At 51.6% G+C, this 26,664-nt stretch overlaps 1 protein-coding gene across 2 annotated transcripts; it reads right to left on the bottom strand.

The window, feature by feature from the left end:
• Nucleotides 1-11,285: 11,285 nt before the first annotated feature.
• On the bottom strand, nucleotides 11,286-23,225 carry CD300E (CD300e molecule). 2 transcript variants are annotated; one of them, XM_088829355.1, is made up of 5 exons: nucleotides 22,992-23,225; nucleotides 16,544-17,015; nucleotides 16,062-16,173; nucleotides 15,627-15,764; nucleotides 11,286-14,982 (listed from the first exon to the last, which is right to left on the bottom strand). In XM_088829355.1, exons 2-5 carry the CDS (start codon nucleotides 16,992-16,994, stop codon nucleotides 14,667-14,669), a joined length of 1,017 nt encoding a protein of 338 aa, XP_088685481.1. In that variant the 5' UTR covers nucleotides 16,995-17,015; nucleotides 22,992-23,225; the 3' UTR covers nucleotides 11,286-14,666. The 2 variants fall into 2 exon arrangements, with proteins under 2 accessions (XP_088685481.1, XP_088685482.1); XM_088829356.1 differs by lacking the exon at nucleotides 15,627-15,764 and having other exon boundaries at nucleotides 11,292-14,982; nucleotides 16,544-16,891; nucleotides 22,992-23,176.
• Nucleotides 23,226-26,664: the final 3,439 nt, after the last annotated feature.

The following is a 26,664-nucleotide window of genomic DNA, read 5'->3' as shown; positions in this document are numbered from 1 at the left end:
CCCAGAGCTTCTAGTGTTTACTCCTCTGGGCCCGCCGGCGTAATAAACCTGATTCTCCAACTCTCCGAGTGTGGGGCCTGGTTTCTCGAGTACTGGTTTCTGCAATGCTAGAGCCCCCGCCCAGCAACCAGAGAAGCCCCCACAGTGAGAAGCCTGCCCCCCTGCAACTAGAGAGTAGGCCCTGCTCTCCACAAGTAGAGAAAGCCTGAGTGGAGCGTAGATAAAACTACATAGATAAATCTTTTTTAAAAATAGAAGCAGCAGCAGCACGGGGGCGGCTGGGCAGGGAAGCCAGTGCGTGTTTATCCTCAGGCTCCCTCTGCTGACCCAAGCTAACAGGGAAGACAAAAGCCTCAGCTTCCCAACCACAGGACCAGGAAGCAGGGGGAAGGGGTCAGGGAGTTGAAGAAGAGGACGCAGCTCCAGAAAGGGACCCTGGACAGTCAGCTCACCCTCCAAGCTGTGCGAGCTGGCGGGACCCTGAGACAGTAAGTACCCCAGACTGAGAACTGGGGAAAGGCCACCCCTGTGTCACGGACTAGCCACTGGGTGGCGCACACGAGTCAGGTCCAAAGGCACCACAAAGCCTCTGAAAGCTGAACTCCTTCGGAACCCGCTGTCCTGGGAAGCCTTCAGCACGTGAAGCTCTTGACCGCCTGACATTAAAGAAGCAGAACCCACAGTTAAAGACCCTGGGAGGAAAGTGATGGAATTGTGCTGTGTATTTGTGGTGGGGTTTGCAAGAAATGATGCCTGCGTTAAAAATTCATCAAAGTATACATCACAGAAGAGTGAGTCTTACTCTGTGCAAAATTTGAAAAATAATAAAAAAGAAAAAGAAAACAGTTTTCAACTGGGTACTTTCAATGTACACAGCTTATTTTATCCCAATTATAGCTCAACAAGGGGCTTCCCAGGTGAGTAGGTGGTAAGAATCTCATGTCACTATAGGACACGCAGTTCCCGTCCCTGGGTCAGGAGGATCCCCTGGAGAAGGATATGGCAACCCACTCCAGTATTCTGTACATGGGACTCTCCAGGCAAGAATACTTACCACCTCGTCACCTGGGATGGCCACCCACTCCAGTAGTCTTGCCTGGAGAAGCCCATGTAAAGAAGAGCCTGGTGGGCTACAGTCCATGGGGTCACAAAGAGTCGGGCATGAGTTAGTGACTGAACAGCAGCACACCTCAATAAAACCATTGAGAACTGACAGGAGAGGGGAGGGAGTTGCAGTCCTGCCCACCCCCATCCCTTCATGAGTTCTTGGCTGCAGGCAGAAGTATCTGGGCTCGCTGGACCCCCTCCTCCTCCCAGAAGAATCCTCAGTCCTCGCACATAAATGCATACTGAAGTGGCTCAGCCTCCTCCTCACGGCTCCCTCCCAGAACCGGCTCACCACCCATCTCCTGCTCCTGCAGGCTTGCCACTGCACCTCCAAGCCGCCCTCCCCTGCAAGGCCCTCAGAGGGTGACAGGAGGCAGGAGGAAGACTCGGGTGCTGTGTCTTAGGAAGGCTAGTCCGGAGGGGGAAGCCTTAGCCCGGAAAGAGATCAGTTTGGGGACTGGATTCACAAGGACTTTCAAGGAATTTCATTCTGAGCGGATCTGAGCAGCGAACGGGGCGGGTAACTCTGCAGAAGGGTGTTGGCTTTGAAAGCCAAGAGCCGAGTCGAGATGAGGATGGAGATGTGCCTGTGACGGCCCTGTGCGTGGAGGGGGAGCTGGAGAGAGCCCTGGGGAGGCTGCCCAGAGACGAGGGCAACAAGGACAGAGCCCAGAGACGCTGGGGTGAGGGGCACGACAGCCAGAAAAGGGACTCGGCCGAGAGAGGAAACTTCCCTAGTGGCTCAGCGATTAAGAACCGCCTCCCTATGCAGGAGACACTGGTTTGATCCCTGACCCGGGAAGATCCCACGTGCTGCGGAGCAGCTAAGCACATGCGCCTCAACTACTGGGCCTGAGCCCGAGCGCTGCATTCTTCCCGATCACAGACCGGGTCCCTCCATCACTCCTCTCCCCGGCTCTGCAGTGCTCTCCTCCCAGCCCCGCCGCACACGTCATGCTGTTCAACCGGCGGCTGCTTCCTCAGACCCTCACACACACTTGGAGGGAGATGTTGGGCAACTGGGATGCCCTGTGTCTCCCCAGCCACCGAGGACACGTTATCACACCCATCACACGCTCTAGAGGACAGCAATTCATGAAATTGGGAAGTAAGAGCAGAAAAACATAAGGGAAGTAGATGAGAAACTAAAAACTAATGATTTCAACGCATAGAGGGCAGTTTGCCTGTGGGCTCAGTTCAAGTGCCTGGAGAGCAGCTGGCATTGATGATCCACAGGGAGGGGACCCAGGACATGTGGCTGCTCCCAGTCCTCCATGTGAGAGGGGCTGGGCTTCAGGAACTGGGACCTGCCAGACTAGTTTGGGACACAGAGAGGGTCTGTGTTGGGGTAAACAGCAGGGCCTATCCATTCATCCGTGCCCTTATTTTTTTAAAGAAAGGTTAATAAGTTTGTGTTCTCTGACAGGTTCTAAGGTGCTGGGGGGGGAATGAAAATGAAGAAGGTGAAGGAGATCTGTTTTCTGGGGTACCGTTTCTCAGTGCTGGCAGATAGATGGGTAAGAAGACAGAAGGGCGGGTGGACAGAGAGGTAGACAGACAGAGGCGTGCGTGCATGCCCGTGTGAATCTCTGAGCTTTATTTTTTAATATTTATTTATTAATCTGGCTGCATCGGGTCATAGCTGCAGCACAAAAGCTCTTCACTGCATCATCGGGGTCTTTCATCACGGCGTAGGGGCTCCAGGGCGCAAAGGCTCTGCAGCTGTGGCTCACAGGCTCAGTTGCCCCTCTGTATGTGAGATCTTAATCCCCACCAGGGATCGAACTCTCATCCCCTGCATTGATAGGCGGATTCTTAACCACTGGACCACCAGGGAAGTCCCTAAGGAGCTTTTAAAGAGCACAGATGCTCAGACCCGCATGGTCAAGGTAAGGCTCAGCATCTGGGTCATTTCAAAGCCTCCACTGCTGGTCTGGACTTGGAGCTGGAGCTGAGAACCCTTCCTCTAAAAAGAGTTCAGAGGGCAGGGAGGAAGACAGGCAGCAAAACCAGGGCTGGGCAGGGTCTCGGGGTGTCTCTCAACCCCACACGTTGGCTACCTGAGTTACTGCTCCGGACGAGCCAAGACCAGCCCGTGGTCCAGAGGGGTGAGTGTGACAGACGAGAGGACGAAGAAGCCTGGCGGCCCCTGGAAGAGACCCAGTCAACTTCGGAACCAGAGAGCCCTTAGAAAAGATGTTATCTGAGCCAAGCCTGGGGGGATGGGTGTCAGGGTCTGACGCCTTCAGTCAAAGAAGAGAGAACACTCCAGGTGTGGGAAACAGCCTGTGCAGAGGTGTGGAGACAGAAAAGAGCACGGTGTTTACTGTGGGTGTGTGTGTGTGCCTCGTTCATCAGAGGGTGTGTGTGGGTGTCGTGTGTCAGGGAGGCAGGGCTCTGGGAAGTCAGGAGAACGACCTCCCCAGCTCTGGCTTCAGGACTGAGCCTGTGGAGGGGCAGGTGGTGTTGCCTGAGAGCAAAGGGTTGGGAGAGTTTCTGAAACGAGGGTGTGGCTAGTGGTACGCAGGATGGGGAGTCTGCAGACACTTCTGTATTGGGCATTTAGGACCCCAGAGCAGAGCTTGACGAGAGAGGAGACAGCAAAGGAAACACTGCAGGGGCGTAAGAAACAGGCAGGACGTGGGATCTGAGAACACGGGGGCAGGGGGCAGAGGCTCCTGGTCAGGCCCCGAGGAAGGTTCCGAAGCCCGGAGCAGCACCCAGGCCCACCCTGGGCTGCAGGAAGGAGGAGATGCGAGCTGGGGTCCAGGCTGCTTCTGCATCTGTGGTGTCGGTGAGCAGCCCCGAAGGTGGTCTGGTGACCATCGCGTGTCACTGTGACCCGGGGTGGGAGAGCTACTTGAAGTGGGGGTGCTGCGGAGAGAACTGGGGCTCTGCCAGATCCTCATGAAAACCACTGGCTCAGAGAAACTGGTGTGGAAGGGCCGAGTGTCCATCTGGGACAATCACAGGGGACGCACACTCACCGTGATTGTGGAAGGGCTCGGGAGAGGTGACACCGACCCTACTGGTGCGGGATCCAGAGACCCGGCACTGACCTGGGGCACCAAGCCTACCGGCCCATCCACCCAGGTAGGAGCTAGCCTCCTGTCCACCGAGGCCCTGGTTCTGACCCGTGGAGGGTGCAGAGCTCTTCCTCCATCTGCCCGAGGGTAGATGGAGCCTTGAAACTCACCTGCGACTACATGTGTGCCCGTGCTTTCGCGTGCCTGTGTGTGCACACACAGGCTTGGAAGGGGGTGTGTAGCTTTTCTGGAAAGCCTGGAAGAAAGTGTGAGCCTGACATCTCTGCACGTCTCCATCTGTTGTCATCCGGGGGAGCAGACTCAGCTCAGACAGGCTTGTCCCGGGAAGGCAGGGGCTCTTTACCAGGTCATCAGGCATCGTGTCCACCCTCAGAGTAGCCCCAGCCTGACCGGGGGCCTTGTCATTGTGCAGAGAGGGGTAGGGGGCCAGAAAGCCATAATCCTGGGTGTCTCAGCTGAACAAGTGAACCCCAGCCCTGCCTTCTCTGGCAACAGAGGGCGGGGAGGATAAGGGACTCTGACCGAGGACAAGGAAAGGCAGGACCCACCGTAACCTGGGAGCTGCCACCAGCCTCCTCTGGCTGCCTCCAAGCCCCAGAGGAGATTCTCGACTCAGCTGCACCTGCCCCAGAGGCACAAGGGCCTCCTTCAAACAGAGGCCTGGAAAGAGAGTCAGGTTCAGCTCCCGCCCCCAGCTCCTCCCCCAGAACCTCCACACTGAAGTCTGTTCTCCACTTCCAGCACCAGGGAAACCCCCCCCACAGCATCCACATAGACACATGGATACTGGGTGGGTAATATCTCTGTTATTCTTTTTTTTTTAATGATCAGTTTATTTTATTTGTTTATTTGGCTGTGCCAGGCCTTAGTTGCGGCACACGAGATCTTCAATCTTCGTTGTCACACGCAGACTCTTAGCTGCAGCATGTGGGATCTAGTTCCTGACCAGGGATCAAACCCGGGCCCCTGCATGGGGAGCTTGGACCACCAGGGAAGTCCTTATCTGTGATTCTTGAGCCCACTTAGAAAGCAGAGAAAAGCCTTTCCAAATTTGGCAATATATGCAAATATGGTGTATGCAGTGGGGAAGTATGCTGGTTCTAGAATGTTCCAGAAGTTAGCTGAAAAAGGGCAGCCAAGCTGGGGTGGATGTGTGGAAGAGGAGTTGGCACTGGGAGAATCGGAGGCTGAGACCCTCCAAGCCCGACACGGGCGGGGTGGTGACACAGGAAGCCACTGGAGGTGGAAGGACCCCAGGGGGACGAGGAGGCTGCTGGTGCTTGGTCGGGTGCAGGAGTGGGATCCTGGGGTCACATGGCTTCAGGGCAGGAGACTCAGAGCCTGCTGCAGCCAAGGCCGAGACTCAGAAAAAAGCTATCTTGGCCTATCCAAAACCCCAAGAAGGGACTTGCCTGGCGATCATTCCGGTGGTTAAGAATCAGCCTTCCCATGCAGAGGATGCAGGTTCCATCCCTGGTCGGGGAACCAAGATCCCACGTGCTACGGGGCAGCTAAGCCCCCCTGCCACAGCCTGAGACCTGCGTGCTGCAACTGCAGCCTGACGCAACCAAAGAAAAAAAGGAAAACAATCCCAAGGGGTGGGGACTTGGTTCTGACACACTCAGCTATGTCAACAGGACTCTGCGATGACTCGGAATATTTGTAAAATACCCACCTGGCCCGCCACCCTCAAATCCCTCACACGGTGGTAAATGGCTTCTCTGTAAATGAAGGAAGGTTATCTTTTGAATAAAAATCAAAAAGATGCAGGAGAAGGCCAAGGTGGCTGATCGGTGGTGCTCAGACAGAAAGGTTCTTAATCCCCGGGGGAGGGGGACGAGGGGTGGAGAAGGCCAAGGGGAGCCGCCTGGATCACCTTGGGAACCACGCTCTGCTCTGTGTGTTCAGCAAGAAAAGCAACACCCTCCCCATCAACAACATTCACGACTGGACCTGTGACCACAGAAACAACTGAACCTGTGATGACAGACACGGCTGAATCCATGACAACAGATTTGACTGAACCCGTGACAGCAGACACACCGGCCAGCCCGGCTACCTCGCCTCCAGCCCCCCAGAGTGTCAGCAGCAGCCAACCCATGGCCCTGAGCAGCGTCCTCAGCAGGCAAGCAGAGACAGTCTCCTGCAGACCTTCCCCACGGCTGCCCTCCGGCTGCTTCCCTAGGGGCACTCAGTCAGAGACTCCAGTGTGGCCCCTCTGGTGTCTCCTATGCAGAGAGAAGAAACAGTCATCTGTCCTGGGCTTCCCCTTCCCCGTTTATGCCTCCAAGGACTTACAGAGCTGCCTGCTCCCTGCGAGGAACCAGAACAAACTTCTCCAGCTGGGCTGCAGGAGGCAAGACTGTGGTCTCCCTCTGACCTGCCCCCCAAACCCAGAGAAGCAAAAGGAGGCATAGTAGCGGTCAGTCTCGAGTGTGCCAGAAGGGAAGCGCTCTGTGCGAGTTTCCTGTGGATGCTGTAACATCGCCACAAAACTGGTGGCTTCCTCTCAGTTCAGTTCAGTCACTCAGTCATGTCCACCTCTTTGCAACCCCATGGACTGCAGCACACCAGGCCTCCCTGTCCATCACCAACTCCTGGGGTTTACTCAAGCTCATGTCCATGGGTGGCTTCAGTTCAGTTCAGTTCAGTTGCTGAATCGTGTCGGACTCTCTGCGACCCCATGAATCACAGCACGCCAGGCCTCCCTGCCCATCACCAACTCCCGGAGTTCACTCAAACTCATGTCCATCGAGTTGGCGATGCCATCCAGCCATCTCACTCTCTGTCGTCCCCATCTCCTCCCGCCCCCAATCCCTCCCAGCATCAGAGTCTTTTCCAGTGAGTCAACTCTTCGCATGAGGTGGCCAAAGTTTCAGCTTCAGTATTACAATTTTAATATCTCCTAGCTCTGGAGACCAGAAATCTGAAATAAGTCTCATTGGGCTACAGTCAAGGGGCTGGCAGGACTGAGTTCCTTCAGGGGCTCTGGGGTAGCATCCATCTCCTTGCCTTTTCCAGCTTCTAGAGGCCACTGCGGGCTTCCCCAGGGGCTCAGCGGTAAAGAATCCACCTGCCAATGAAGGAGACACAGGTTTGATCCCTGGGCCGAGAAGATCCCCTCGAGGAAGAAATGGGCAACTCACTCCAGTATTCTTGACTGGAGAATCCCGTGGACAGAGGAGCCTGGTGGGCTACAGTCTGTGGGGTCACAAAGAGTCCAACACAACAAGGAGACTAAATAACAAGAGGCCTCTGCATCCCTTGGCTCTTGGCCCCCTCCGGCTTCAAAGCCAGCTGTAGCGCGTCGTCTTCCCTACATTGTGTGGCTCCCTCTCAAAGTCAGTGGTCGCCAGTCTTAACTCTGTCTGCACGATGAAGCCCCCCTTGCTGTGTAACGTGACACGTTCGCAGGTTCTGGGGGTTAGGACGTCTTGTGTGTGTGTGTGTGCGTGCATGCTTAGTCATGTTCCACTCTCTGCGGCCGCTAGGGTCCTCTGTCCTTGGGACTTCCCAGGCAAGAATACTGGAGTGGGTAGCCATTTCCTGACCCAGGGTTGGAACCCTAGTCTTCTGCCCTGGGAGGTGGATCGTTCGCCACTGAGCCGCCCGGGAAGGGGAGGGGCACTGATCTGCTCGGGCAGTCACAGGCGTGCACTCTGTCCTCTCCCCAGTGTCAGGACGTTCCGGGAGGGAGTGGGGCGCTAGGGTTCCTGCTTGCTCACATTCACAGCACGGGAGAGAGGCGTGACAGCGGCCTGAAGCCCACCCCCTTCAGAGGTCAGCTCTCTCACCAAAGGGCAGCGTCTCCCCCTCGGGCCGCCCCAGTTTCCTCCCAGCGCGGCCTGGTGCCCGCCGGCTCCCACCGTCAAGGTCCAGTTTCTCCCTGGGCCCTGCCTCCCAGAATCGCCCTCCTTCTCTTCCTCCTCTGCCACGGTCCAGCTTCCTTTCTCGAGGGTCCTGTTGCTTGGGGCCTGGGCCCCTGGCTCTTGTTTGTTCAGTCATGAGTCTGAATGGGACCAGGTTATGGGAGACGCTTCACGGCCCGCTTCTGCCTTGCTCGCTGCTGTGGGGGAGTTGTCCCGTGGAGCCGCAGAATGCAGGACTTCAAGAGAAGCTGAAGAAGCCAGGGGCAGTGGGCAGGGGTGGAGGGACGGAAGGGTGGGGCACTCCCTGTGCTGGGACTGGTGAGAAGAGCACAGTGGGTGAAGGGCTATTTTAAGACTGGAATCGCAGCGTGCCCGCTCTCTCTCAGGAAAACGGGTAGTGACAACATGACTCACCACGCTTAGGGCAGATGGAGGCAGAGACCAAGGCTGGCATGCTGGGGGCAGGGGACGTTGCGGGGAGAGGGGGGTCCTGGCACTTGTGGGGAGGGGATCAGACTCTCTTCTGTACCGGGAGGGGCTATCCAGGGAGCAGAGACAACCAAGGGCCCAGCAGAGTAACTAGACCAAGTATCAAATATGTGTTATGCGTATATATGTAACACAAATATATTATTGTGTTAAATATTGTATATTATGCATATATATATAGAATCTAGAAAAATAGTACAGCTGAACCTATTTTCAGGGCAGCAGTAGAGACACAGATATAAACAGACTTGTGGACACAGCAGGGGAAGCAGAGGGCGGGACAAGTTGAGGGAGGAGCATTGAAACATACATTGTGCGTGTCGGTCGCTCAGTCGTGTCCAACTCTTTGCGACCCCATGGACTGTAGCCCACCAGGCTCCTGTGTCCATGGGATTTCCCAGGCAAGAATACTGGAGTGGGTTGCCATTCCCTTCTCCAGGGGATCTTCTTGACCCAGGGATCAAATCAGAACCCAGGTCTCCCACATTGCAGGCAGATTCTTTACCACCATCTGAGCCACAAAGGAAGCCCATTACCATAAGTAAAACAGATACCCAGTGAGCTCAACCCAGTTCTCTGGGACAACCTAAGGTGGGGCGGGATGGGGTGGGGGCTGGGGGAGGCTCAAGCGGGAGGGGATATGTATATACCTATGGCTGATTCACGTTGCTATACAGCAGAAACCAGCCCAACATTGTGAAGCAATTACCTCCAACTTAAAAACAACATATGTGTTATATGAGATATTCCTTCTCATACGCACTATCTGCTGGGGGTCAGAGCAGGGACAGACCCCTCCCAGGAGAACCAAATAGGTCAATAGCCAGGGTGATAGGGTTGAGGAATCTTTCTCTGCTTCTAACAGGTGATATTAGATCTGAGTTTGAACGACAGGCAGAATTTACCAAGGGCAACACAAGATGGCCCGGCGAGCTGAGGCCAAATCAGAAAGATAGGAGAGGGTCTAGACTGCGGGGGACTGGAGGAGGAGCGTGGGGGAGCAGTCACAAGGCAGGATGGTGACAGATGGCAAAAGGTGCCGACTCCCGGGGCCGAGCCTATAGGGAGACCCTGCAGGCTTAGCCCTTGAGCGGAATGGCTGTGCCCCTCGAGGTGACTTCCCTGGCAGGGACGCAGGCTTGCACCTCCGTCACCCAGGTCTGAGCTCAGGGACGGGGGAGAGAGGCAGGCCCCAGGGCTCCCCTAAAGACGCAGCTCACTCCTCTCACCTGTGCCTCGGAAGCGTCCTCCTCTGCAACATCCACCTGGTGCTCTTGACCTTCATGAAGGTGCCCCGGCTTGGGGCCTGCTGTAAGCTGCACCGTGGCTGAGCAGGGCTCTGCGGCAGCCCAGGGGGCAGTGAGCCGGGCTGAGCGGGAGAACCGCAGCGCGGTCACCACCAACACCCGCCCAATCGCCCGCCTGCTGAGTGGATGGAGAAGAAGCTCCTGACTTCTTATCAGAGAAGGAGCGGTGATTTCAGTCCCAAAGGAGATGAGCATCCCTGCTGCAGTGACGATCCCTTTCATCCTGGCCTTGGAAACCTCTCTGCCTCCTGCAGCCTCCACCGCCGGATCAAAGAGAGGAGAGGAGATGGCGTTCCCCTGACACACGGGGTCCTCGGAGGCCCCTGTGATCTCACCTCGGGGAGGGGGAGAGTCCTTCTGATGCCTCCGTCCCTGTGACTCTGCAGCAGGGACGCTCTTCTGAAGAAAATTGACTAAGACCTTGTTCAGGGTTCCCGCCCAACAGTGGGTTTCAAAATTCTAGACGCATAGGTTTACATAAAACTGGAATTAAACTAAAAGGCTTTGGGACTTCACTGGTGGTCCAGTAGTTGGGAATCTGCCTGCCGATGCAGGGGGACACTGGTTGTATCCCTGGCCCGAGAAGATCCCACATGCCTCGGGGCAGTTAGGCCCATGCGCCACAACTCCTGAGCTCCAGAGCCTGAACTCCACAGCAAGACAAGCCGCTGCAATGAGAAGCCCGTGCACTGCAGCAGAGAGTAGCCCCCTTGCTCGCCACGACTAGAGAAAGCCCACACCCAGCAACAGAGACCGCATGCGGTCAAAAATAAACAAAAACTATTTTTAAAAAAGCTTTAAAGTGTGTCTAGATGGGCAAAGACCCCCCACCATGGGCCGGGTGTACAGGGGTCCACCAAGCCCACCTTCTGCTGCATCCAAACCTCCCACAGGAAGAGTGGCCTGAACGCAGATCACTGAAGATGGGGTTGGTCCAGAGCCCAGCTCAGGTGTTTGTGAGCTGTACATTTGTGCTGTCCGTCTCCTATTAAAATCTGTGGATTTCCCGTGCTCCTCTGAGAGTGTTTCCTTGGGACACTAGTTTCACTTCTTATGTATGAGAGGACGACCCATATATTCTAGAGGGTGTGCAGTGACCCTAAATCAAACACTAGAGTTAGAATACATCTGGCAGTTGTGAGTTGACAGCAGATCGAGGGGAGACCTGGAAGATACCGTTTCACCCCCTCGCGGGGGTCGTGATCAGACTCCCTACATGTAGATGCAAACTGTACGTGATCGTTGTGCTGCTGGTCCAGTCGTTTAGTCGCGTCCGACTCTTTGCGACCCTGTGGACTGTAGCCTGCCACGCTCCTCTGTCCATGGGATTCCCCAGGCAAGGGTACTGCAGTGGCTTGCCATTTTCTCCCCCAGGGGATCTTTAGGAAGGTTATAATGGAAAAACATTGAGAAACATTGCTCCAGTCTATGATTGGGGCAGTCCTAGTAAACCCCAACTCAAGGAGGGGAAGTAAGCCCCAACCCTTAATAGGAGGAGTGTCAAGGAACTTTGAAGTCACACTTTAAAGCTGCCACACACAAGTCTTGATCCAGCACCTTCACATCACATATAAGAACAAGGAGACATGAAGGGTGAGGGCCCTGGTGCCCAGTTCTAGAGCCAGGTAGCAGAGTCAAATCTGCCCCGGACCAGCATGCGTCTGGCTCACCCACCGTCCCCACAGATCCATCTGTGCTCTTGAGAAGGTCAGTTCCCAAGCCTGCTGAGGGCACCATATGGCCCCAGGCATAAATAACACGCAGACACACAGTGTTCTGAAATTCTCTGCTTTGCTCAGAAGTCACAGACTGTATCCATAAACTGCACGGATTTAAGGACATGTTTCATTTTGATCATGGTATTTTATTAATGGAATCTCTTGCCTATATGTAAACATGAGGGATTTCACCTCCAGCTTCTCTCTATTTGTCATGCCATGAAGCCTGTGGGATCTTAATTCCCTGACCAGGGATCGAACCCGCACCCCCTGCTTTGGAAGCATGGAATTTCAACCACTGGACCCCAGGGAAGTCCCCCAGCTTCTCTTTTAAAAGTAGCAATGGCTGGAAGCAGTGGCCCCACAAGCCACATCCTCCACATGGCATCAGAGTGTTTTAAACCTTCCCAGGGCTCCCCCGGGCCTCCAGGACACCACTAAAACTTAAAGATTGGAAAGGAAGCATAAAAGTGTTCCTTTTCTCGGGTGACATAATTGTCTATGTAGAAAATCCCTTGGAATCTACCAAAAAACCAAACAAACTGCTCAACCAATAAACGAGTTCAACCAGATTGCAGGATACAAGATCAATACACACAAAAAAGAATCATATTTCTAGATACTAGCAACAAGTTGTTAGAAAATAAAACACTATTCATAACTGCTTCCCCCCAAAGAAGAAATACTTGGGTAAAAATCTAATGGAACCTGCATAGCATCTGTGTGCTAAAAGTTGCAAAATCCTGATGACAGAGGTTGTAGAATATTTAAATAAATTGAGAGATACACCTCATTTGTGGATGGAAGACTCAACATGGTAAAAACGTCAATTTTCCCAAAACTGACCTATGCAGTTGCTTGTTTATTGTCTTGCACGTGCGTGCATGCTCAGTCAGTCCAGTCATGATCGACTCTGCAACCCTATGGACTGTAGCCCACCAGGCTCCCCTGTCCATGGGATTCTCCAGGCAAGAATACTGCAGTGGGTTGCCATGCCCTTCCTCAGGGGATCCTCTCTGAACTGGGGATCTAACCTGTGTCTCTTACTGTCTCCTGCATTGGCGAGGAGGTTCTTTATCACTAGCACCTCCTGGGAAGTCCCCAGTCCCTCCCAACTGCAGGCACTTCAAAGACTCTGTTCTTGGTCCTGAACTCTTCCCTTGACAATTTCCCCTCTCCCCGGGCTCCAGTTTACCACCCCACACACCTTCCCTCCAGCATCAATACTCTTAACGCACGTCTCTAGCTTCCGACTGTTCCTCTATGCCTGGTAATCCCAGTCTTGGAGAAAACCAAGCTCTGTATCCCCCTAGCCTGCTCCCGACTTCCCTATTTCTCTCAATGATCCCCTACCCGTCTGGTCTTTCAGGCTTGACATCTCCGTACTCCCAGACTCTTCCTATCAGGCTCTCCTACTCATCAGCTGGGTAAACCTTCCTAAAACACATCCATGACTCCATGTTGATCTGCTCAAATTCATCCAAGTGTCTCCAGTCAAAGCCTGAGTAGAAGCTGGAGTCCAAACCCCTTCAGCACACCCCCGCCTTAGTTTTCCTGGGTCTTCCTAGGTTTTGCAGTTAAAACTGCACTGCCACAACTTCATCCCACCGGAATCTTAAACACGCCTCCACCACGGGAAACTGTATGTGAACCTCACACTCTGCTGATTGGTCTTCTCTGACTATTACAATGAGTATTTTCTACCTCCCTGTTTTCACTTCTGCTGTTGCTTCTCTGAATACATGTTCCTTCCCCCGGCTCCCCAACCCCATCTTACCACCCCACTCGACTGAAAGCATATACCTCCTTTAACAACAGTCTCAATATCTCCGCCCTCCACTGACCCAGCCAGTGTGACGTAATATTTTCCCCTCTGACATCGTGAAGCATCTCGCCTGTGACTGCCTGCTGGTGCTTGCCAGCCCTGCCTGCGCTCGCCAGCCCTGCCTGCGCTCTGCTGACTTGTGAATTTATCTTCCTTATGAGGTGCATCACAGGCTCTTCTCTTGCCCGTCATTATGCTTCCTGTACCACCCTGTGTATATTTTACGGTCATGAATAGTACGTGCCTCTTTAGAACGAGGTTTTCCTTCAGCCGAGTCTGGGGCCAGCCCCAGCTCTCCTTGAGATGCCATGAATGTCTGCACCCTTATGGGAGCCACATCAGAGCTCAGGTTCAGAGAGCAGCAGCCCTGCCCGAGAACTCAGTGCTCAGAGGAGCTCTCAGAGGAAAAGGGTCACTATGGACGCAGAAGGGCGAGTGGAAATGTTGACAGACTGCAACTCTTGCCTGCACACTTCAGGGAGGGAGTAAAGGATCCGCATCCAAGAACCACCCGAGCGACCCCCTGGGCTAAGGGTCCTGTGGTTAAGGTGGCGTCGTACGATCCCAACGTGGTGAAGCTTTCCTTTCCTCTGTCCTGTACCCTGTGTTTGAAGTTCTGTCTGCCTTTTCTGCAAAAACAGCCAATTGTTGATGGATGGTCTCAACCAGACTTCTCCTAAACTGGATAAACCTGGACTCTCCTTTGACTCTGTGCACGGGAGATCCTCCAAGTTAGGGAATTCCCAGAGTGATATTAGAGGTATCCACTGCATCCTTCTACCATTACTGCTCCAAACAGCCCCAGAATTTTAACTCGAAGCTGCTCAGTCGTGGCTGAGCCAGACAGAGATGTACTCAGCCAAGTCACACACTGGTCACAAGGACACAAGAAAGTCTGAAGCCCAAGAGGAGTTGGAAAAGAGGACATAACCCTGAGCTCATAGAACAGCTGCATGAGCAAACTCTATCAGGACTAAACTCCCTTGGGATTGTCCCAAAGGAGCAGATGGAGCCCTGTGAGCCCAGGACTGACTGCAGCTGGGAGCGGTGTGTCCTCAGGGAGTCTCTGTCTGCAGGGAGGAGGTGGTCATTTCCCTGGCAATGCTTAACCAAGAAGCTTTTGTGCCAAGGAGAAGAGTAAAATGTCAGGCCTCTGAGCACGCAACTTCCAGAGAATTCTTGGACTTGGGAGGTGGGTGTAAAGCCCAGGAATCAGGGGATCTGGGGAGGAGAAAAGAGAACCCCCAAGCAAGGGCAGGGGTGGATGAGCCCTTCCTCACCTGAGGACTCAGAACGAGTGTCTTCTAAGATCCAGGACCCTCTCTGGACCAGTGCCCCCAGAAGACCTGAGTCCTTCCAAAATCTAGCAACTGCTTCCCCCCTGCCCTGGAGCCCAGAATCTGAAGGTCTCTCTTGTCCAGTCTGAAGAGCTGTATTCCTGGACAGGGTGTTCCTGGGGATGGCATGCTGCACGGTGGACCTCCCTGGTCAAGCTGTCTCTCTCTTCCTCCAGGGCGCCTCTGAGGTCTGTTCACCCAGAGGACAGCCCCGACCATGCTCAGAAACAGGGGCAGCTTCAGGAACACCAGGAGCAGGAGGTGGACATTGCTGAGCCGGGACCTGCGGGAGACACGGTGACCGGAAATGAGCTGCCTCCTTGGAGGAGGTCCCAGGACCCTTCCCGCCCCACCTCTCCCTGCGCCCCGACACTAAAGCCTGAATAAGGTGAAGTCTCTCAGTTGTCTCCAACTCTTTGAAACCCCATGGATTGTAACCCATCAGGCTTCACCATCCATGGGATTTTCTAGGCAAGAGTACTGGAGTGGGTTGCCATGCCCTTCTCCAGGGGATCTTCTTGACCCAGGGATCAAACCTGGGTCTCCTGGATTGTAGGCAGATGCTTTACCATCTGAGCCACCAGGGAAGTTCCTAGATAACTCAGGATCAAACCCAGACGAGACCCAAGTCAGGGCAGCCCCTCCCTGGGGCTCCTGTCATCACTCGTGCCTCAGGAACTCCCCTTGGGACTCTCCCTAAGGGAGGGATGGAACGGAGGGAGGAGAGGGACCGGCCAGTGCCCTCCGGAAGCGTGCGTCCAAACTCATCCTCTCCACCCCTTTCCTGCACACACCGTTTTCCCTGGTAACAGCTGACTTCTTGAAACCAGTCCTCACCCACACTTCAAAGCCCTCGCCCCCCATTCCCTTCAGGGTCTGACAGCAGCATCATAGCCCTCTGGGTATCTTTGGAAGGAGGAGACAGACCCAAATGTCAGCCTGGAACCAGCGCACCATCCACAGTCTCCACAGGCAGCTTCTAGAAGCAGAATCTCTGGTAGAGCAAAGACCTTTAGATGAGAGCCTGGGTTAGGAGCTGCGGAATCAGGCCCCTGCCTCCAGGGCCTGGTGAGAAGGCAGACAGGGAGGGTGGGGATGGGAGGAGGGGCTTCAGGTCCACCTGAAACCAGTCTCCGCCTGTGTCCCTGCAGCTGCCCCTCGGGGGAGAGGGTTCACAGAACGGGTGCTGTCCTCCACTCTGCATGCGGCTTTGGAGAATATAAACATCAGAACCAGAGCTGGAGAGAAACCCAGCAGAGGGTGAGGGACAAAGGCCATGGCGTGTGCCAGCCCCCACCCACCCCAGGGCCCCTAAGGCTGCTGGCCCTCCTCCCCCGCGGTCTCCAGGCCTGGGGCCCTTACCCTGGGCAGTGGGTCGACGTCTCCTTGGTGCTGAGGTTCTGTCCGTCATTCACTGTCGGGAGGGAGCCCGGTACAGCCGGACAGGCGGTGCTCCCTGGGGTGGTACTTGGTGCTAGAGATCAAAGCATGCCCCAAGCATCACTGTCTCCCCAGTCCCACACTAAGCACCCATGTGGCTCTGATGTCACACAGAATCATCCAGTGACCACCACTTTCTACTGAAGTGAGTCAGTGTGTTCAGGGGTCTCTACCCCTCTGTAAGGGCAAGGCAGGTGCCCTGTGTGGAGTACCTATGCCCCCCAGCCCATGCCAAAGCTGCAGGGTCAGCTGCCTTTCTCCCTGACTGCACCCTAGGCTCCTCCCAACACCACTGAGACAGAGGACAAGACAAGACTCAGGACACTGTTCATTAGCTCCCATCCTTGTCCCCAAGCCCACTCTTTCCCCATAAGCTCTGCTGCTGGACCAAGGGGAGCTCTTACCTGGGGAAACAGACACCTCAACCTGGACCGAGGGGTCCCAGGACAACGCGTCCAGGATCCAGACAGTCTGAATTCGACACCAGTAGGATCCAGCGTCATTCATGTTGAGGTTCTCCATGGTCACTGTGAAGGTCAGGTTATCCGCGTGGTCTCTGATGGACACACGGCCATTCCTCTTTTCCTTCTCTTCTCCCTTGGTCTCCACAATCTTGCGACACACTGTGCCATACTTTCCTCGGCACCAGTATTTGTTATGTCCCTTGTACGCCTTCTCATACTGACACCGGACACGCAGAGAGCTCCCCATGGTGCCCGCCACGGAGCCGGGGCCCGTCAGCGACAAACAGCCTGGAAAGCACAAGTCAGATCCCAGGGCTCCGTCCCAAGAGGCCCCATCAGCAGCTGTTCGCTTGAAGTCCGAGGGGAACGTTACCGGGGAGGCGTGGGCCATTCCAGCCTCAGGAATGGGGACCTGGAGGGACACCTTAATTTAAGACCCAAGCCAGAGGGTCTGGAGACGGCGGCCAGCAGGACCAGTTCAGACCTGTGCCCGGTGAGCCCAGACACGCTGCCTAGCTGCAGGGTACCCTGTCCCTGGGAACAAGGGGTGTCGGACCACAGTTAGAGGTGGGAGTAGAGAGGGCTGGTAGTCCTGCCCTGTTCTTTTTGTTGTTTGCTTGTTTTGTTTTAATTTAAACGTTTTATTTTCTATTGGGGTGTAGCCAATTAAGAACATCATGATAGGTGAACAGGAACAATTTGTTTCAGGTGAACAGGAAAGGGACTCAACTGTAAATACACATGTGTCCACTCTCCCCCAGACTCCCCTCCAGCCAGGCTGCCCCATAACACTCAGCAGAGCTCCCTGTGCTCACGGTAGGTCCTTGTTGGTTATCCATTTTAAATACAGCAGTGTGTACATGTCCATCCCAAGGCCCCTAAGGAGCCTCTCCTCCCATCCGTCCCCCCGGCAACCATAAGTTTGTTCTTGAAGTCTGTGAGTCTCTTTCTATTTTGTAAGTTCATTTGCATCATTTCCTTTTAGATTCCACGTATAGGGGATGCCATACGATATCTCTCCTCCTCTGACTGACTTCACTCATATGACACTCTTTAGGGCCATCCATGTTGCTGCAAAGGGCATTATTTCATTCTTTTTAATATCCCGCCCTGTCCTTAACGCTGCAACCTCTGCCAGCCATGAGGTTTGGGCGTGTAACCAAAACACTCCTTTGGAGTAAGATTTCTGCATCCTGGGTGTTTTGTAACACAGACTATTTCTTTAAGAGTATAACTTCTCGGGATTTGCCTGGTGGTCCACTGGTCAAGAATCTGCCTTGCAATGCAGGGGACATGGGCTTGATCCTTGGTCAGGGAACTAATGTCCCAAAGGCTTTAGCGTTAGCATTGAAGAGCCCGCACCCTGCAACCAGAGAGTGTGTGTGATGCAACAAAAGACAAAACATGACACACCTAAGACCTGATGAGGCAAATAGTTCTTTTGTTCAGAGTATAGCTTCTTGATTACTCTGCTCTCAACGTGTTCTCAAGGGAGAAAAAATAAATCTCTGGCTCTCATCACAGACCCTCAGACTTAGAAGGTGGCTTATAATATCTCAGCCCAATTTTCTACCTAACCCACAAATATATCAAAAGCAAATGGCAAGTGATGCCAAGTTACTGGTGTTTGAATGAGGAAGCCGGATTGGATTGGGAAGGAGCTGGTAGGTCTAAGTTATAGGAAGCATCCCAATTCTTGGGTTGGCCAGTGAGCTCACAGAGGTTTGCTAAATTATATATGATTGAACTAAAGAGCCTCTTGATGAAAGTGAAAGAGGAGAGTGAAAAAGTTGGCTAAAGGCTCAACATTCAGAAAACTAAGATCATGGCATCTGGTCCCATCACTTCATGGGGAATAGATGGGGAAACAGTAGAAACAGTGTCAGACTTTATTTTTCTGGGCTCCAAAATCACTGCGGATGCTGATTGCAGCCACGAAATTAAAAGACTCTTACTCCTTGGAAGGAAAGTTATGACCAACCTAGACAGCATATTAAAAAGCAGAGCCATTATTTTGCCAACCAAGGTCCGTCTAGTCAAGGCTATGGTTTTTCCCGTGGTCATGTATGGATGTGAGAGTTGGCCTGTGAAGAAAGCTGAGCGCCCAAGAATTGATGCTTTTGAACTGTGGTGTTGGAGAAGACTCTTGAGAGTCCCTTGTACTGCAAGGAGATCCAACCAGTCCATTCTAAAGGAGACCAGTCCTGGGTGTTCATTGGAAGGACTGATGCTAAAGCTGAAACTCCAATACTTTGGCTACCTCATGCAAAGAGCTGACTCATTGGAAAAGACTGATGCTGCGGGGGATTGGGGGCAGGAAGAGAAGGGGATGACAGAGGATGAGATGGCTGGATGGCATCACCAACTCGATGGACATAAGGTTGAGTGAACTCCAGGAGTTGGTGATGGACAGGGAGGCCTGGCGTGCTGTGGTTCATGGGGTCACAAAGAGTCGGTCACGACTGAGCAACTGAACTGAACTGAACATAAAAGAAGGCCTTGTATGGACCAATGATGAGAAAGCATCCAGCCAAGACCGACCCAATCTGGACACCGCAAGTTAAGAAAAAAAATGAAGATTCTACTAATTCCAAGAGAGTTCTCTCCTCTGTCCAACTAGAATGTGCCTGAATGCAAGATTAGCAGATCTTATGTGGGGCCATATAAATTCGTGTGTGCATTTTTTAAGGAAAGTGTTTGCTGGTTGTTTGAAGTTCACAGGAGCGCGAGTCAGAGAGCAATGAGTTCAGAATGGAAACACTATGTGGTCAGCAGAGCGATCTGCAGGACGCACCTTGAGCGGTTTTGTGAATATCACAGGCTTTACTTTGTTCTAGATACCCCGTGGGCATCGGAAAGAGTCCTGGGGAGGAGGCTCCTCTGGATTTAATTTTCAGTTCTTTCACTTCCTGGATATGTCTCTAATCCCTTCGCGGTCTTATCTGTAAAGTGGGAATGATCCTAACTGCCCTGCTTGCGTCATGAAGTTACTCAGAGGGGAACAGTAGGAAGGTTCCTTAAAAAACTAAAAATAGAGCTACCATGTAACCCAGCCATCCCACTGTTGGGCATATGTCCAGAGGAAGCCATAATTCAGAAAGATACACACACCCCAGTGTTCACTTCAGCAGTGTTTACAACAGCCAAAACACGGAAGCAACCTAAAGGTCCATCGACAGAGGGACGGGTAAAGACGTAGTACATATATATACACGATGGAGTGTTACTCATCCATAAAAAAGAATGAAATAGTGCCATTTGCAGCCACGTGGGTGGATCGAGAGTTTGTCATACTGAGTGAACCCAGTCAGACAAAGACAAGCATCATATGATATTGCTTATATGTGGGATCTGAAAAGTGGTACAGAGATAGAGTCACAGATGTAGGAAACAGTGTTATGGTTACCAGCGGGAAAGTTGGGGAAAGGATAAATGGGGAGGTTGGGATTGAAATGTACACACTACTGTATATAAAATAGATAACTAATAAGAGCCTACTGTATAGCACAGGGAACTCTACTCAATACTCTGTAATGGCCTATATGGAAAAGAACCTGGAAAAGGGTGGATACATGTATATGTGTTACAGGCAGATTCTTTACTGCTGAAGCAGCCTGCAAAGCAAGAGACCCAGGCTCGATCCCTAGGTTGGGATTCCTTGGAGAAGGGAATGGCTACCCACTCCAGTATTCTTGCCTAGAGAATTCCATGGACAGAGAAGCCTGGTGGGTTACAGTCCATGTGGTCGCAAAGAGTCAGACACGACTGAGCGACTTTTACTTATATCCATATGACAGATTCACTTTGCTATACACCTGCTGTACAAAACATTGTAAATCAACTGCAATCCAATACAATTTTTTGAAACATTGCTCAGAGGGCTAAATTGTTCCATAGGTTTGAAAGTGTTTGTAGGTTGTAAAGAGCTTAATAAATATAAGTTCTATTCTTGCTCATTTTATATCAGAATTCACTCCCTCCATCTTCATTCTTTTTATCTTTGCTCTGGAATCGCCCTTACCATTTTTCTTTATATCCCTTACAACCCTGTAGGGTGCCCTCCATAAATTTAAAGTAATCACATTTTTCCATACCGTGCTTGTAACCCCAGATGGGTGCACAGGGCGGAGGAGGGAGCTGGGATGAAAAAGAAGAACCGAAATTTAAATCTTTACAAATGACTTCAAAGTTCCAACCTGAGCCCATGTGAAACATCAGCTGCGAATGTTCTCAAGATGGAAAAATGAGGCTGTAGGTCTGGAGAGTTCAGCCAGTTCCACAGAAAGGGGTGGGAAGAAGTTTCCATCTTCCGTTTAACTGCACCCAGGCTGGGGCACTTAGACATTGTATTAGATTGAAGCAAGAAGATTTAAACAAGCACTGATATGCTGGTCAACCGACTCCCTAGGGGAGAAGCCTGATTTGTAGTGTTTGCCAGTTTCCAAGGTGTGAATACTCTAGCCCATGACTGGTTTCTTTTTTCATTTTTTTAAAAAAAACTTTTTATTTTTATTTTTGGAGTAGTTGATGAACAATGTTGCCTTAGTTTTGGGCTGTACAACAAAGTGATTTAGTCACACATGTGTAATACATTCTATACATATAGTATATATATATTCTTTTTCAAATTATTTTCCTAATTACATTACTACATATTGAACAGAACATTGAACAGAGTTCCCTGTGCTGTACAACAGATCCTTTAAATCTCTCCCTTTTCCACCCACTTTTTCAGAAGAGTCTGTCATTACACTGGACAGGCTCTACATTTTGTGAGGGAACCTAACATAAAAATTACTCTAAAAGCATGAAGAAAACCCTCTGATTTTTATCCTCAAATTAGAAATGTCATATATTAATGCACATGTGTGGGATCTAGAAAATATGGTATAGTCGGTCTTATTTGCAAAGCAGAGCCACAGAGACAGGGGACTAACATACAGACACCAAGGGTGGGAAGTCGGGGGGACGGGACGAACTGGGAGACTGAGACAGCCATACGCACATTACTGTGTGTAAAGTCGGCGTGAGAACCTGCTGTGCAGCTCAAGGAACACTTCTCAGTGCTCCATGGTGACCTAAATAGGAAGGAAATCCAGAAAAGAGGGGATATGTGTACACATATGGCTGGTTCACCTTACTGTACTGTAGAAGCTGCCGCATCATTGTGAGTCAGCTACACGCCAACAAAATTTAATGCTAAAATTGTGCTCTCATGCACTTTGAATGTCTCTTTAAAGATTTTCTCTTCTGAAAGTTCAACCTTGGAGGAACAATTTGATCATGTTCTTCCAGGAGGGATTTAATGTGGAAGCTGAGGTTGCCCTTCTAGACTCTTCGTTCATCCCTCCTGACAAATGTTTCGTACCCCTTTCAACTGAGCCCTGACCAAACAGAGCAGCTGCTCCTTCCTGAGCTTTCTATGGTCTCCAGTATCTCCACGCTTTTACAACAGCTACTTCGATATTCCACTCAGCTGGCTCATTCATCCTTCCAGACTAACTCCCAGTGATGCTTTAGGGTGAACTGTATCCTTCCAGGAGCAGAACTGGGGGCCCTGTGTGCACACTCATCCTCATATGAGCGAACCTCTTCTATAGCAAGTTCCACACATGTCTGACTCTCTGCGACCCCATTGACTGTAGCCCTCCAGACTCCTTTGTCCAGGGAAATCTCCAGGCAAGAATACTGGAGCAGGGGACTCCCCTGGTGGTCCAGTGGTTAAGAATCCGCCTGCTAAGACAGGGGACATGGATTCAGTCCCTGGGCAGAGAAGAGCCTACATGCTGCAGGGCAAGTACAGAGGCTGCACACCTCAAGCCTGTGCTCTGCAACAGGAGAAGACACCGCAATGAAAAGCCATGCACCACAACAGAACAGCTCCTGCTCGCCGCAACTAGAGAAAGTGGCAAAGACCCAGTGCAGCCATAAATAAATTCTTTTTTTTTTAATTAAAAAGAATACTGGAGTAGGTTGCCATTCCCTTCGGGGGATCTTCCTAACCCAGGGATCGAATCTGCATCTCCTGCATTACAGGCAGATTCATTACTGTCTGAGCTACCAGGGAAGCCCTAGTTTCATGCAGTAGCATAGTAATTTGACCGCTTCATCCAATCGCGAGTCCCTGAGTGCGCATCCAGAACAGTCCTGGCACACAGTTGGTGCTCAATAGGTGCGTGTAGGGACACAGTTGGTGCTCAACAAGTGTGTGTAGGACCATAAGATGAATGTTTGAATGTATAAAAGGATATACAGACAGATGAATTGATGTGTCCTTCCCATTTCTGCTGATGCTCTGCCTCTGGCTTGAACCCAGGACAGCCCTTCTACCCTTCTACGGTCCTGCCCTCTGCAATACCAAGTTCCCAAAGGCCCCAGCCGCACTCACCTGGGAGGCAGAGAAGGAGAAGAGCTGAGGGCAGCCACATGGTCCTATCTCCCTGGCAGGTGGCTCCAGAGGATCCAGGTCCCAGCTGAAGTCTAGGTGTCGACAACAGAGCGTGGGTCACCCACCTTCCACTTGTTCAACACTCCTTTGCATTACTTGCTTATCTACTTCCTTTATAATTTCTTAGCTACTTCCTAATTTGGAGCCTTACTTAGAAAAAGGGGAAGGGTGGCAAGAGCCACTTGAGAGAACAGACAAATCAGCAAGAGAAATCCAGCAATTTTTTTGTCCCTTTAGTGACAATATAAGGTTTGGGTCACACCTTGAGCCTTCATGATCTCAATCCCTAGATAGAAAGCAACAGAGGAGACCCTTTGTCCCCTGCCTTTCTCTTTCTCTTCTCCTCTCTGGCTGCCAACTTTTGTTGTCCCTGTGGTTCTGTTGTGTTTCTGGACACACCACATCACATGTGGGATCTTAGTTCCCCAACCAGGGATCGATCCTGAGCCCCCCACACCGGGAGTGCAGAGCCTTAGCCACTGGACCATCAGGGAAGTCCCTTCTCCTGTGTCATTTCTTCAACACTGGTAACAGCCGGAGGGAGGTGATGGTTCTCACGTCATTTGATCCACTGAGAGGATCAAACAAATCTCCAGTCCCTTCGGTCTTGCTTTTATGTTGTTTTCTTCTGCTTTCTTTTTTTATTCCCCAATAGGATCCTGGAGTTGTTTATAAAGTAAAGGAAATTCAAGTAAGCAAAATCAAGTGCTGATGGTTTAAAATATATATAAAATATGACTAATGTAGTCACATTTCACTAAAATCCAATAAGAAAAGTGCACCCAGTATGGTAGATGAGTCAATTCAGAGACTTCCTCCTAGACCCAAATAGGAATTCTGTATAAAACACAACCCTGAAAGTTGTAATATATAACTGAGGTCAAAATCATGCAAAGAACATCCCCAAGTGCCAGAAATGTAAAAGGAATTGAAAGTCAAGACCAGGAGTGGGACCTGATACCGAACAGCTAATGGAAACTATTAGGAATGGATAGCTCTCTTTCAGGAGTAGAGAGGCTGGCATTTAAACAGCCACTCGGGACCTGGTGGTCCAGTAGCTAAGATTCCGCTTTCCCAATGCAGGGGGTCTGGGTTCGACCACGTGCCCCAACTAAGACACACACAGCCAAATAGATCAATAAATATCCAAATAAATAAATAGCCACTCAGGACCAGGAACAGATGTCTCAGGTCTATATCAGGCAAGAGCTGGAGCTCCCTGGCAAAAGCTGGGGTCTGTAAAGAGACCCTACAGCCTCAAATCAGAGTGAAGGGAAGCCTCGTGGAATCATGACACCATCCTGACCCCTTCCAGCCACGTATTAAAGAGTCTCCCATAGAAATGGGCACCTAAGTTTCACCACATACAAATGTGAGCTCCAAAGTCACAGTCTCTCATGGCATGACAAGTAAAGACGTAATATAGATAAACTCTCTGGCAATCCGATGGTTAGGACTCCATGGTTTTACTGCCGAGGGCCCAGGTTCAATTCCAGGTCAGGAAACTAAGATCCCACAAGCCACACAGTACAACACCACCCCCAAGAAAGAAAAAGAAAAAAATATAAAAGCACGCCGGTGATCGATGAGGCTTGTAGGGTTGTAAGAGATGAACACAAACCCATAGCCACACCTCCAGCCCGCCCCTTTTTTCGCACAGCCCATGAGCTAAGGACAGTTTGACATTTGCAAAGTGTTGGGGGGAAGATCGAAAGCAAAAGTATTTCATGATGTGAAAATTTCATGGAAGTAAAATTTTAGCCTGCGTAAATAAGTTGTGTTGGAACACAGCTACCCTGGTTCGTTTACACGTTATCTATGTGGTTTTCCAGCTCCAACGGCAGAGTGGAGGGGTTGTGGCAGAGACCATATGTCCATAAAGACTAAGTTGTGTACTGTCTGGTCCTGACAAAAAGAGCTTGCCGTCCTCTGCTCTTAGGAGGGAACCCTCCCGACGTGTGCCTAGCAGTCGTTCTTACCCGTAATTATTATAGAAGCGGAACTCTGAAAGCAGAACACCCTTGAGATAGTCATCACGCGGACAATAGGAGCCACGTTAGGTGGTGCCGTGGTTTTTCAGGGTCCAAACAACCTAGAAAGTGACCTCAGGCCAGAGAGAGGGTTCAGGCCAAGTCCAGCCCAGCTCAGTGCAGGCCGGTTAGAGACCTGGGTGCTTCTTCCAGGCCCCACCACCTTCCTTTGATGGCCCAAGACGTGGGCACTCTCTTCTGGGCGCCATTCACTTGGTACAACCCCACGTGGCTCTGGAGGAAGCAGGTGGTCTTCACCTATGGACAGCCCCTGGCCCCCTAAGTCACACCTGGGATTCCGGCCTGGTGCCTCCAGCCCCTCGCCCCAAGGACCCAGCTGAGCCCCGTGACCTTGGGACGGCTCCATCCTGACTCCACTGGCACCTCCAACTCAACACAACCAAAGTCTAGCCCTTCTCTCTTGCTCGCCCACCATCAACACCACCACCACCACCAACATCCTGCTTTTCTTCCTCCACTCCCTGGGGTCCCCTCTCCGACCTTTCACTTCCTGCTTTTATGTTTGTCACCAAGTGCTGCTGTCCCAAACTGCCCTGAGCCCAGGAGACACCCTCTTTGATAGAAAAGGGAAATTAGCCAATGGAAAAAAACCACTCTTACTAGCTTGAAGTTTACTTCTGATATAGATAGACTAATTGCAGATAATCAAAAGAGAGAAAATACAATGAGATGTATAATATGTTTAGGGCTTCCCTGGTGGCTCAGAGGGTAAAGAATCCACCTGCAATGCGGGAGACACAGGTTCCATTGCTGGGTCTGGAAGATCCCCTGGAGGAGGGCATGGCAACCCACTCCAGTATTCTTGCCTGGAGAATCCCATGGACAGAGGAGCCTGGCAGGCTACAATCCATAGGGTTGCAAAGAGTTGGACACAACTGAAGCGACTGAGCATAATATATTTAATTAAAAATATATTTAATATTAAAGGTATTCTGCTTATATTTCATGCAAAAAAATGCTGTGTATAATATATTTAATGTTTTAAAAAAGTTCCTAAATAGGCCAATTTATGGAGATTTAGAGTGTATTTCTGACAAGAGTGGGGAAAGGACTCTATTTCCCAGGCACAAAGCTGGAAGAGCTGGTCCCCTCCAGGCCCCTGTCTGCAGGAAGAAGACTACTGTGTCCTGCAAGAATTACCCAGAGAAGCCGACGCCTGTGGGTGAGGAGAAGAGCAGGGGATCAGGCGGGCAGAGGACAGGGAGCCTGGACATCCAAGGAGGAGGAGAAGGAACACAGTCAAGGGCAGGGTGGGCCCTGGGAACTCAGGGTGAGTGTCCCCTGGGCAGAGGGGACGTCCACCTGTGGAGTGGGAACTCCTAACAATGTGCTTTCACAGCCTTGAGAAATTTCACAGAAACAGCACTTGGGAAACAGCATATGTTAAGAAACTGTGTTATTATTCTTCTTCATGTATTTCTTAGAATAGGAGCCTTGTTACAAACCCCAAGGCCAGACCCAGAAAAGAGTATGACTGGGATCGTGAAAGCATGGACCTAGGAACACGGGGTCAGCGTCAGGTGTGAACACTGCCCATGCACTTGCTCACTATTCTCGAGACA

The sequence above is a fragment of the Moschus berezovskii genome, chromosome 20 (genome assembly GCF_049115385.1).
Source record: "Moschus berezovskii isolate FMDL1 chromosome 20, NW_MosBer_1.0, whole genome shotgun sequence".
Lineage (NCBI taxonomy): Eukaryota > Metazoa > Chordata > Mammalia > Artiodactyla > Moschidae > Moschus > Moschus berezovskii.
The sequence above is the reverse complement of the archived record's forward strand: the minus strand, read 5'-3'. Positions and strand labels throughout refer to the sequence as shown.

Excerpts from the sequence above, each read along its gene's own strand:
- CD300E (XM_088829355.1), bottom strand. The coding sequence starts at position 16,994 with ATGGCCCACGCCTCCCCGGTAACGTTCCCCTCGGACTTCAAGCGAACA. Across the intron at positions 15,765-16,061 it reads ACGTCGACCCACTGCCCAGG|GCCCTGGAGGCAGGGGCCTG; the intron begins GTAAGGGCCCCA and ends CCTTCTCACCAG. Across the intron at positions 14,983-15,626 it reads GGTTCCAGGCTGACATTTGG|GTCCCGGCTCAGCAATGTCC; the intron begins GTCTGTCTCCTC and ends TGTCTCCCGCAG.